General features: G+C 37.8%; 2 protein-coding genes across 5 annotated transcripts; one reads left to right on the top strand and one right to left on the bottom strand.

The window, feature by feature from the left end:
• Positions 1-4,384: 4,384 nt before the first annotated feature.
• On the top strand, positions 4,385-6,598 carry LOC121779611 (probable histone H2A variant 3). The gene is made up of 2 exons (XM_042176957.1): positions 4,385-4,644; positions 6,041-6,598. Exons 1-2 carry the CDS (start codon positions 4,534-4,536, stop codon positions 6,335-6,337), a joined length of 408 nt encoding a protein of 135 aa, XP_042032891.1. The 5' UTR covers positions 4,385-4,533; the 3' UTR covers positions 6,338-6,598.
• A 40-nt stretch (positions 6,599-6,638) lies between these two features.
• LOC121779610 (3-ketoacyl-CoA synthase 11-like) lies at positions 6,639-8,915 on the bottom strand. 4 transcript variants are annotated; one of them, XM_042176956.1, is made up of 3 exons: positions 8,797-8,915; positions 8,542-8,610; positions 6,639-8,385 (listed from the first exon to the last, which is right to left on the bottom strand). In XM_042176956.1, the coding sequence occupies exon 3, from the start codon at positions 8,356-8,358 to the stop codon at positions 6,823-6,825; it is 1,536 nt and encodes a 511-aa protein (XP_042032890.1). In that variant the 5' UTR covers positions 8,359-8,385; positions 8,542-8,610; positions 8,797-8,915; the 3' UTR covers positions 6,639-6,822. The 4 variants fall into 4 exon arrangements, with proteins under 4 accessions (XP_042032890.1, XP_042032888.1, XP_042032889.1 ...); XM_042176954.1 differs by having other exon boundaries at positions 8,564-8,610; XM_042176955.1 differs by having other exon boundaries at positions 8,691-8,898.
• Between the last annotated feature and the right edge of the window lie 4,366 nt (positions 8,916-13,281).

Raw genomic sequence — 13,281 nt, 5'->3', positions numbered from 1 at the left:
AAATACTTCTTAAATATAAGCATTTAAAATAGTCTACAAAAACTTACCTTTAGCGCGGGATGCCTACCAATTTTAGGTTAAATTGTTTTTTATATAATATTAATATTACAATTTCTAGAAAAAACAGAAAATTAAAATCTATTCCATAATAGGCCAAACACAATACACATTGCTTGTCCATAACCTACCTTTCTTTGCACTAATTTACGATTTCCGATTAATAAACGCGTTAAATTTCGGTAGCCGAACGACGGTTACAATAATGTCAGGCCTAAGTCGGTCGCTAATTATTTGCAGTCATTCCTTAAATTTTGGTTGTATTTACATGTTTATTAATTATTATACTAACCCACTTAACAATACTCCAATCAATACTTTGCATTGAGATTAAGTATGCCACACCGTTATAGTTGACTATGTCACTATGTGGATTTTGATTTTCAAAGGATCTCATAAAATAATTTTTAAAAATACATGTTAAATTCATGAAAATTGAGTTAGATCATATAGACAACGTACAACTCTTAATTAATAAGAATTCTAGGCATACTATTGCTTATCATATTAATAGTACTCCTTTCGTTCCAATGAAGACGGCCATTTTTCTTTTTAGTTTGTTCCAAATAAGACTATATTTCTATTTTTTTTTAAATTCTCTACAATTAATACACCAAATCATATTTTTTTCTCCAATTAAAATATAACTTTCTTTTTCTCTTCATTTAATAATTACACTCATCTTTCTCTCCTATTAAACACATTAATTATAATTGAAGTTATTGAAAAATGACTTTTTTGCTTTTAAATTTTAAATATATGAGTAAGATTGAAATTTCATAACAGTATTATTCTACTTTATTAATATGTTTTTCCCGGGCCAGACCATCCATATCAAGATCGTGGACCGGGCCCAGACCTCTGCCTCTCGCCCCTCGCGATATGGCTCCAGCCTTGTCTTGTCCGATACTGCCTTCTCTGCCATTGCCAATCCCGCGGTCCATTACTTGAACGTCAATAGTAAGTACTTAGTTAGGCCCTTCTTGGTATAACGGAATGAAATGACGATTTATTTTTATTTTATTTATTTTTCTCATTCATTCCAGCATTCGATTTTATAGATTAAGTAAGCTTATCGTTGATCTCCTTTCTATGTGCAGGCTTTGAACTTGATTTGGATATAGGTCTGCAAAGGAAGCTGTCACTACACATTTTTTACTACCCAAGTTATCATTTATTTATGTAGAAAACTAAAGTTGGATAGTGATTGAGTACTTTTCTCTATCGCCTTTATCTATAATTTTCCAAATTGTTTTGAGTTTTCTAAGTGTGGACATGCCTTCATGTTCATATTATTTTTACCTAAAAACAGACTAGTTCCGAAATAAATTCTCAAAATAATGCAAATGATAAACAACTAAAACATGTCTGGCTTTTAATATTTTAATCGGAATATGTTGCAGCACATATATATATATATATATTAGTATATATATTTGCAACACTTTTGTTTATTAACTATAGAGGAATGTTGATCGTAGTGTGGTAGATTAATTAATATTTCTTCAGTAGATGGATGAGAAGTTGAGAACTGTCATTTTAATTACACTGTGTTTGTTAGTGTTACATCGTTGGCGTTGCAATCGATGATAGATCTCATTTCCACGCGCTCCCTTATGACCTTACATCGTGTTGCCTTCGCAAAGGTACCCATTTTGGAGTCTTGATATTAAAATTTTTATTTCTATTTCTATGTCATTGTTTGGCCTGTTTGGGACATTCGAAACAGTGACACTTTTCAAGAATTTGTGCCCTACTCGAAAATAGAGAATAAATGTTTATTTTGGAGGCTGGTCACTTGAATTAGATGATGGTGTCCGAATTTGAATTTTTCATTCTCACCAGAGCAGATGAATGACATATGGAATGAAGTCAGATGATGGACGAACTCAGTGAATTTGCTATGACGCATATGTTCTTGATCTCACTACTCATCATACTTATATTCTGGGAGTTGTCTTCATTTATAGTTATTTGTCTTATTTGTTGTTTAATTTAGTGGTGCTAGTTTGTTTTTGGTTTATTTGGAGTTAGTTCAAAGCGTCACATATTATGACTAGATTCCTCATTTTTTTAGTGTGTTTGGTAGGATACTTCTTTTATTTTGTGCTTGAATTAAGTTGTTGATTTATTGGTTGTGTTATTGTTGTTATCAATACAATTGTTGTATTTGTACATATTGAAAGATTGATTTGGTATTCATTCAACTTGGTTTACAAACTTGATTTACATGCCTCTTAAATAGGCTAAGGAATCCCTATACATGACAAGATTTACCCGTCACAAAATCAGGAATTATATCAATTCCCTTATTTACTTGATTACAATCAATATTTTCCTTCTTTACTTGATTTCTTTCCAACACTCCCCCTCAAGTTAAATAATGTGACTCATTCTTAACTTGCACAATGCCTCATGGAAGCTTCTCGCATCAACAACTTTCCTGAGTATGTCTGCAAGTTGATCTTCAGATCTTACAAATGGGAGTTCTACCGTCTTGGCCTCTATATTGTCCTTGATGAAATGCTGATCTACCTCGACATGCTTCATGTTGTCAAGCTGGACCAAATTCTCAGATATGTTGATTGCCACCTTGTTGTCACAAAATAAATTGCACGACTTCTGGGAGTTTAAGTCCAGTTCTGTCGTTAATTTCTTCAGCCACATGATTTCAGTCAATCCACTCTTAATACCTCGACAAGGCTACTACTTTCTGTTTCTTGCTTCACCATTGACAAGGTTCCCCCCCTCACAAAGGTGAAATACCCAGCATTTGACTTCATGTCATTCGGGTTTCCTGCCCAGTCAGCATCTGTAAACCATTGAATCTCTAAATGTCCATGATTCTCGAACAAAATTCCATGGTTTGTCGTCCCCTTAGATATCGAACAATCCTCAGTGATGTTTCCTAGTGAGCTACTTGAGGTGCATGCATGAACTAACTGACTACTCCAATTGCGTAAGCTATATCGGGTCTGGTGTGGGACAAGTATATCAGTTTCCCAACCAGACGTTGAAATCTAGTACGGTGAGTAGCTTCATCTCCTTCAACTATCTGTAGGCCGTGGTTCTGAACCATGGGGGTGTCGGTTGGCTTATAGTCCAGCAGTCTTGTTTCAGTTAGAAGGGCAAGAACATATTTCCTCTGACTGATGAAGATCCCCTTCTTTGATCTTAGGACTTTTATACCCAGGAAGTACTTTAGTAGTCCCAAGTCCTTCATTTCATATTCTGCAAACATGTTCTTTCTTACCTGACCTATCTCTTCTTCGTCATCGCCAGTGAGGATCATATCATCTACATAGATGATTAGGCATATAATCTTTCCCTCCCTTTTCTATAGGAACAAGGTATCATCGGAGTTGCTTTGCTTGTTCCCATACTTCTTTATTGCCTCTGTAAATGTCCCAAACCAGGCTCTAGGTGATTGTTTCAGCCCGTACAATGTGTTTCAATACATAATATATTCTATAAGATACTTCTTTATTGCCTTTGTAACATACTCTACAATTTATATATTCTGTATGATCGGAGTTGCTTTGCTTGTACCCATACACGAGTTTTAATACAGTCTGAAAAATATACTCTACAATTTAAATGATTCATACTCAAATGACCACTTAAAGGAAAAAAAGGAATGTATAGAAAGAATGATAGTACTCTCTCCGTTTCCTAAAAATAAGAAATTTTGAAACGACACGAGTTTTAATACATAATTGATAAAGTAAGGGAGAGATAAAAGAAAAAGAGTGTTATTGAAAAATGGGTCTCACTTATTAGAAAGAAATTTTCTAAAATGCCAAATTTTTATTTTTTAGAAATGGACAATAAGGAAATATTGATGTCTCCTCAGACTTCACATTAAATAATATCAGAAAAACTTCCGTTTCTAAAAAAATATATTGATGGTTGATTCAACCAACACCAATGCAATTAAAATGCAAAATATATGAATGCTTACCTGTTCTTTTTTTAAAAAAGGATCCGCAACAAATTGCTTTATTATATGAATAAATCCACTTTTATTCTATATTTGAATATCCACTTTTAAAAACTTGTACGTAATAGTCGGTTGTCATTTTCATCTGTAACTACTTTTATTTTATCTTTTACATTTTGCATTAAATTAAATCTAGATATGTAAATTAATTTCATAATTAATGGGGTTGTATGCCCAAATCAGTTACAAAAGTGGGCCTTATATCTAATTTTTATATAAATAACAGTAGCACATGAAAACGGGCCCAAGTAAAAATTGGGCCATATACGAGTTGACTGACCCGACTGTGGAGTACGGATAAAAGTAAGAAACCAACTTAAAAAATATCGAAAATCGCCACACCCAATCCAAACAGGTCACTCGTGTAGAGAGAGAAATCGTCGTCGAGACGAGTCGCGATAATCTTCTGTAGAGAGAGAATCTTCGAATTCTGAATTCAATTTCTGTGTAACTCGCAGATCTGCGCTAAGTAGAGAATGTCGGGGAAAGGAGCAAAGGGTTTATTGACGGGAAAAACTCCGGCTTCCAAGGATAAAGACAAGGACAAGAAGAAACCTATCTCTCGCTCTTCTCGCGCCGGACTTCAGGTTTTTTTCATTTTTATACTTTTTTTCGAATTTTTGCATCATTTTCATGTAATTCGTGTGAATTTTGCGTCTATTTGTTAATATATTAATTTAAGCTTTTTATCTGTATTATTTAATTGTGAGCTGTGCGGTCCACGGTCTTTGGTCTCTAGTCTCGGTCATGGAGGGGTTACGCTTTTCTAGACTTCGCCGTATTGAATATTCTGTATAGATTTGCACGTATACGTGTTATGCCTATAATTGTGTAATTTTAGAGTTGCTACTCTGCTCCAGATTAAGCATGTATGAAAAATTCTCTGAATTGATTAGTATGCGCTGTGTTATTGATTGTAATTTTGGTTGTTAGATATGCAAGTGGTCGAGCAATTATTATTATCCATAGATCCATAGATAGTGATTTTTTGGTGGGGATTTTCTAACAGATTATTTTTTTGGGAATATTGCGTGAGTATTATATAAAGAAACTTGAACTACTATAAGATAGCAAACCTGTATATATTGTTTGGGACTTTCATAATTTTGAAATACTAGTGGGATGTGGAATAAGTGTGCTAGGTCTCACAGTGTTGATGTCTCAGAATGAATCTTTCACAACAAACTTGAGTGGAAGGTTTGCAGAAAGCTTTTCGATGTAATTTTAAGAACGCGGTGAGCAGAAAATTTTCTGCACAGGCAGATGTGCACTATTGTGATTGTCATACTGAAATGGATGGATAATGGGAGTAGTTAATGAGATTGAGATTGGGCATTTGTTTTTTTCTTGAATAACCAGTTGAGTGATTACTTCTGTCAAGTGTGATTACTTTTTGTGCTGTTTTGGCTTCCTTGTTTGCAAGGGTAGATTTTCATGCACATGTTTTGATCTGCATTATGCTTCATTATGAGCTTGTTTCTCAACTATGAACCAGCTGATGTGTATTTGTTCAATGTTAATGTAAAACCCTTTAGCTCGAAATATATATATCTCAGTTACATACTTATAAATTTTCTACTTCGAGTGACTAGCCTAAGTAGCCTTATACATGAGAAAACGTGAATGCATAAAGAAATATGAAATGAATGCTTTTGTAAGTAGGTAAGAAGTAGCAGATATGGCATGCAAACAGCCCATGTTGTGTTTTATATGTCGTTTCAACTGTGTAGATCTCGTATCTCCTAAAAGCATCTACAGGATCTATTTTGTATATAAATAATCTGTCATACAAGATAACCATATATTTGCAACTTTTATTCCATCAAAGTGCTAAAAGATCAAGATTCTTTTTTTGTGGTCACCTTGTTTTAGAACTGGTTGGTGGATCTAGATTCTTTGCAGCATTTCATGCATCTTTTATCTCTCTCATTTCTTGAAATGAATTATATCATCTTGTGGTATTATATAAATTTTTCCCTGCAGTTTCCTGTTGGTCGTATCCATAGGCTCCTGAAGGAGCGAGCGACTGCTCATGGAAGAGTCGGTGCCACTGCTGCTGTCTACTCTGCTGCCATATTGGAGTACCTAACTGCTGAAGTCTTGGAGTTGGCTGGGAATGCTAGCAAGGATTTGAAAGTGAAGCGTATCACACCTCGGCATTTGCAGCTGGCCATTCGTGGTGATGAGGAGCTCGATACCCTCATCAAAGGAACCATTGCTGGTGGTGGCGTGATCCCCCACATACACAAGTCGCTCATCAACAAATCTTCCAAGGAATGAGACAACAATTAGCAGACATCGAGGGGGGTTTTAAGGTTCTAGGATTAGGCTGTCTACCTGTTTAGAAGTTCTATTTTGTGGCATGTTCTAGGATTAGGCTGTCTACCTGTTTAGAAGCGAAAACAGTTTATTGGATTCTGTTCAAGAATTCAAGAGACGTTCTGGCGCAGACTTCGTTGCAAATGTACTCCTATTTTGCATAAACGAGCATGCAACATGAACATGGCCTTTAAATTATGTGAAGTGTGTTACAGACTGAAATTGCTTTTAAACTGTATTACTTGCAAAATCAATACATGCATTGAAGAATTAAATAGTTTTTGAAATAATTTCAAAAGCCTAGAAATGCGGCTCCAATTGTCTAAATACATCCCTAGCTAAGATCAATTCTAATGCGAGGTAAAATATAAAGTAGACTTGCAATTGCAGAAGATTAGTTCACCAATACATAGTAGCTTGCAGAACGTTTGAAGAAGGGATAAGAATCATATACTAGCGACCGTAGGGACCTCCACAGGGAACTGGTCGATTTCATCAATCCACGGGCTCTTCTCCTTGGCTGGATTGATAGTCCTGAGAGCTTTCCACACAGCGCTGTTACATTTAAAACCAGACCCGAAGGCAATCTGCCATGTCCTGTCTCCCCTCTTGATCCTTCCCTTGGCTTCTGAATATGCCAGTTCGTACCAGAGAGAGCTGCTGGAAGTGTTTCCAAACCGATAAAGAGTCATTCGTGAAGGCTCCATGTGCCAATCAGACAGTTGAAGATTCTTCTCCAGTTCATCGAGCACAGCCCTTCCACCGGCATGGATGCAGAAATGTTCAAAGGCCAGTTTGAAATCCGGGATGTATGGCTTCAGCTTCATCTTCAACAACTTTCTCCCTGCCAATGTAGCAAAGAAGAGCAATTGTTCGGACATTGGTAGCACAAGAGGGCCCAACGTTGTGATATTGGTCTTTAAGGCATCACCAGCCACAGCCATCAACTCCTTGGACAGAGAAACTCCCACTTCCCCACTAGGATCCTCCATCTGCGTGACACAGGAGAAACATTTGTCGTCCGAACCTTTGTGGGTTCTGACAGTATGCACCAGCCGGTACTTGGATTTCCAGTAGTCGGATCTTTTATTCGACAGCAAAATGGCAGCGCCTCCCATACGGAATAGGCAGTTGGAAACGAGCATGGACCTCTCATTCCCGAAATACCAGTTGAGCGTGATGTTCTCCATGCTGACAACCAGAGCATACGTATTCGGGTGCACTTGCAGCAGGTCTTTAGCAAGATCTATCGATATCAAACCAGCGCTGCAACCCATCCCACCAAGATTATAACTAACGATGTTCCCCCTCAGCTTGTAATGGTTGATAATCATTGCAGAGAGAGAGGGAGTAGGATTGAAAAGGCTACAATTCACAATCAAAATCCCAATATCCTTGGGCTTCAAACAGGTCTTGGCAAGCAACTCATCAATCGCACCAAACATGACCATCTCAGCTTCTTTTCTTGCCTCAGCCATACAAGGATTCGGTGGAACCCTCAGCACAGCCTCGGGGAGGTAAGTGTCCTCACCGAGACCCGACCTCTCAAGAATCTTCCTCTGGAACTGAAGATTCTGATCAGTGAAAGAGCCGGTCAAGCCTGATCTCTCCATAAAAATCTGCCTGGTGCACTTCCTATCGTCATCCGGCTTATAACACGAGAAATCCACAAGATAGACGGGGCTAGGGCGCGTGACAAAATACATGGTCGTCAAGAAGACCAAGAGGGTGGAGCAAACAATAACCGATATGAGATTGAACCGGAGATGGTCCCAAAGCAGAGAAAGGTCTTGGAGAGAAAATGTGGAGAGTTGAGCAGCAACAATAACCAACAGAGGAGACAAAAATAGGTACATTCCATGAGTGATGAGGTAATGATATCCAAGCTTCACATACTTCAATTTCACAGATTTTTTAAAATCAGGAAGCTTTTGTGAAGACGAGGCCGGAATCAAATGCTCTCTCCTTTTCACATCACTCATTTTTCACTATCTAATCTTCAACTCTCTCTGGCAATATACAATGTTTATTTGAGGTCAATAAATTGAAATTTATTCGCAAAAACTGGCATCATAAGATTTTGAGACTATGAATCCTAAAAAACGGATCTAAATAACATACAATTGCAGATTTATTCAAATAATTTTGATCAGAAACAAAAATACCTCGACAGTAATTAGTAATTACCTGTCTGCTCTCTCTCTACAAACAACAGCTAAAAACTCAGAAGAGACCTACAAAATGAACACGAAATTAACAAACGGAGGTAATGAGGCGGAAGATTTTACATTTCGACATCAGGAATTGAGTTTACCAGCAACGCTAGTGCATAATAGATTTAAAAAGGGGGAAATTAGAAAAAACGGGATTCAGGCTATCGCGAGAAAGGCTGGAAGATAGGGCATCGTAGAAAAGCCTACCCTTTTACTCCTGCAAATAAGCGATTGTATGAGAGTGAGAGAGAGATTTTGAGAGAGAAGCAGCTTTGGTCAAATAATAACTAACGAAAAGCTGCGAGTGGCGACAACATTTGTTGTTTGATATGCATGCTGAGTTGTATCTTATATTTATAGAATTTAATTTCAGTTTATTCGGCAAACAATATTATTGTTGTGTTGCCTCTATTTGATTAAGACATTTGAATTAGTATTATTTCCCCTTCTGCCGATTACAAGTTTCATTTTATCATTTTTATTTCATCTCTATGTAAAATTTTATTTCATTTATACTATTTTTTTTAAATAAACTTTAATTATATTTCACTAATTCACTCTACTCACATTTTATAATATATAAAACTAATACTTCCTCCGTTCCATTGAAGATGACTCATTTTCTTGTCCCAACTAAGATGACTCCTTACAAAAAATGGAAACACCTTTCATCTCTACTTTATTCTCTCTCCCTCCTACTTTACCCTCTTCACTTAACACACAAAATAAAGCTGCATAAAATCTCTCGTGACACCTAAGGAAGGGGTCATCTTCCTTGAGACAGAGGAAGCATACAAAAGTAAAATTTACGCTTTCACTAACTTCTTCTACTACTTTCACTTATAAAGTCGTATAATTTTTTAAACTCATGCAAAAAAAATGAGACTTCTGATAAAAACATTTGAAACTATAGGATTTTCTAATAAAAAAGAGACTTCTAATACCAAACATTTAAAAATCTAATACTACCATAATCTAAAAAGTAAAAATATAACTATCAAATATTAAAAGAACAATTAGGATAACAACATGACTAATCACACAATATTGCCAATGAGTAATAAACACAACCCCCGCATATATCGGCATGAGTTGAAAGGCGGAACAGACATACAAACATGACGTAGTTGTGTGGTTTCTTTTTTGGATTTGGATCCCCTGCGGTGCACAGCACTGCTGTGCACCTCACAAAACATTAAAAAAATATTTTTTTTTTATTATTAAAAAAATGTTTTGTGAGGTGCACAGCAGTGCTGTGCACCGCAGGGGATCCAAATCCTTCTTTTTTTAGTTGGATCCCTGTTGTGCTCCAACCACACCACAGAGGGGGCGGCTATGCCTCACCCATCACAATATTTTAATATTAAATTTTATTTTTCTTTTAAATTTTTTATTTATAAAATATATGGTTATGTGTGCACAGCAGCCCGGACTGTTGTGGTTAGAGCACAACAAGGGATCCAACCCCTCTTTTTTAGCTAAAAGTGACATAGGAAAAACAAGGTCACATGTATTTTATAACGAGATTAGACTATCCGTATCTCTGTCTCTTATCCGTATCTTAACCGTCTCATCTCTTCATTATTCATAGGCCTCACTGTACTTTTCACCTCATCTCTTAACTAAGAGACAACACCTGCATCCCTCCATCAATTAACCGTCTCTTAACTATCTCATCCCTTAACTATTCATTCAATTTTATTTTTTATTTTTATTTCCAACAAATTCAATTAATAAAAACACACTTCATTAAATAAAATAAAATTACAACTTAAAATTCTAAAAAAAATAAAAAACCACATTAATAAAATCCTAAAAAAATAAAAAAATACATAATTTAAAAAATACATAATTTAAAATTCAAAGAAGCAGAAGAAAGAGTTGTATAATGACGATCATGTGCGTCTACTGGTTGACAAATTTTGCCCAAATGTGCCCCATTAGATCCTCCTGGAGTTGGGCGTGGGCGGTAGAATCACGTGTCCTTGCCTGAACAGACATCCGCTCTTGCAAAGACGGATGCACTCCACTGCGAGGCGGACTACTTGCGGTAGAGCTTCCCGGGGTTTCAGGGTCGAACCAATTTCTTCTAGCGATTCTTCCATTATTTGACGCATTTGCTCAAATGGATCCATGAATGGATTAAATTTGGGAGAAGAATAATGTTTTGAGATGAAGAATGTAGAGTGTTTGAGAGTGTTTGAGTGAGAATATAGAGTTTTTTTTTGGTGGATTAATTTGTGGGAATGGTTTGATATTTATAGAAGTGATTGGGGGCTTAAAAAAATATAAAAAAATAAATTTTTTTAAAAACGGCTATAAACGGCTAGTATAATTTTAGGATTTTTTTTATTTTTCGAATTTTTTCTGATTTTTTTTTAAAAAACAAAAAAAAATACATTTTCAACGGAAATAAACGACGCTCATTCGCGGGCCGGCGAATGGGAGTCACGGACGAACCACAGCTCGCCACGTGGCCAACGCGGTTGGCGAGCTGTCTCGCGGGGCGCCTCTCCGCGGCGAGATAGGGGACGGGATGGAGACAGGCTGGGGACGAGACGGAGCCCGCATCGCTGTCTCGATGCGGTCTTGTCTCACCGAGATGAGATAGAGACAACATCGAGACGTGATGCGGATGGCCTTATCACTTCATGGTTTAATTGGTCTGAGCTAATAGATTACTAGTCAAACCAAATTACTGCATACATATATAATTAAAGTGTATATTAAAATTTTACTGTCCACCAAAACTTGAAATGGTTTGTCATTTTAGATTGTAAGTATTTAAAGACACATTTATTTTTTCCATTTTTAATAATAGGATCTATACTCCTCTAACTTATTACATTAACAATTTACTATAAGATTAATACTATATAATATAAAAATAGACCTCATATTCCACTAATTTTTCACTTATTTCCTTAATAAAATCAACCAATTTTTTAAAATCGGTGTAAAGTTAAAATCATATCTTTAAATAGCGGATAGAGGGAATAAAATTTATATTCTGTATATAATAAAAAAATTAAAAAATATATACACTATGAGGTTGTAGGAAATAAGGATCCGACTTATGGTTTTGAAGTCCATTTTGAGCTGTCGTTCTCAATCGATTTTGTAAGGTCGTTTAAAAAAATAATAGTAATAAATAATTAAAGTGAATAGAGAGTAAAGTAAAAGACATAATAATAATATAGTAAAAAAATTTCTCAATAGTTAGAACAATCACGTTGGTTTATAGAATAAATCCATAACAATACTTATATTCTTCGTGTGTCATTCATAGCTAGCTACGACCATCGCACCACCTCGGAGGATGATATCAACAGTAATTTCATAATAATATCTACTCCAGTATTTAGGCCATCCACAATAGGAATAGCCCAGCAATAGCCCAGCCATAGCCTAGCCACTGCCACATCATCAGCACTAAAAATCCTCCTGCCACATCATAAATAGCCCAGCCATAGCCTAGCCACATCATAAATAGCCCAGCCACATCAATAGCCACATCACTAATAATAATTATATAAAATGACATAATTAACAATCACACAATATACGGAATTTAATTTACGAGACATATACGGGAAAAGTTTAATAATAATATTAAAATTTTAAAAGTACAATAATTTAAAAAAGTACATTAATTTTTAAAAAAAATACATTAATAAAAAAGAGTGACAATTCACTCCTCGTCTCCGTCGTCGTCGCCTCCGTCGCTGTCGCCTCCGTCGCCACCATCGCCGCCGCCACCATCGCCGTCGCTTCCGCCGCCTACACCGCTGCCGCCGCCACCGGTCTCCCTCCGTATAGCCTCCAACTCGTCCTGCAGGCTCATGAGCAAAGTTCGAAGCACGCTCTTCTCCACGGGATCCGTCGCCACCCGCCATTCGGCCATCGTCTTGATCAACTGAGCGCGCGTTTGGGCGCGAGCGAAGAATTTGAGCTCCTGGGTGGATTGGCCAAGGGGGGATGCCGACTGGACCTCCTGGGAAGCCCCGGCGTTCCCTCTCGCCGCCTGCTGAGCGCGCTTGCGCCCAATCGGGCGAGGTCGGCCACCGACCGAACGCGGCGTGGGGAACTCCTGCGTCGTCTCGGGGAGGTCGTGGGAACCTCCGCTGCTGCCGCTGTAATCGCCGGTGTAGTTCAGTCGTTGCTTCTTCGGCCAGCCAGAGTCGACACCTACTCGGAACTTCTCGGACTCGCTCAGTACAACATAGTAGTTCCAGTAGGTGAAGTCCTTGTATAAACCCTTAAGTGGGAAGGTTTTCTCCGCTATTCTCCTGCAGTCATCCTCCGTTTGGCCACTACTCATCATGCGGAGTGCGTTGGTGTACAAACCCGAAAATCGGGAGACCGCCGCCCTGATTCGGTTCCAGCCCTTCCGGCAATCCTCCCCGTTGCGGGGCCTCCCCTCCGGGCAAAATCTCTGGTAGGCTGCCGCTATCTTGCCCCACATGTTGACGATCCTTTGCTCGTTCGAAACGAGAGGATCGTCGCAAACACTCACCCACGCCTTGCTGAGCGCGACGTTCTCGTCGTCCGTCCACCTCCTCCGTACCTCATCCTCACCCGGCTGCGACGACTCGCCGACCTTCTTCTTGCCCTTCTTCTTTGGGGCGCCACGCCCCGGCACTGCCCCCCTTGAACTAGAGTCTCCGGAGCTCCGAGAGTATCAAACCCCAA

Source organism: Salvia splendens, chromosome 19, assembly GCF_004379255.2.
Source record: "Salvia splendens isolate huo1 chromosome 19, SspV2, whole genome shotgun sequence".
Lineage (NCBI taxonomy): Eukaryota > Viridiplantae > Streptophyta > Magnoliopsida > Lamiales > Lamiaceae > Salvia > Salvia splendens.
Note: the sequence above shows the minus strand (reverse complement) of the source record. Positions and strands in the feature narration are given on the sequence as shown.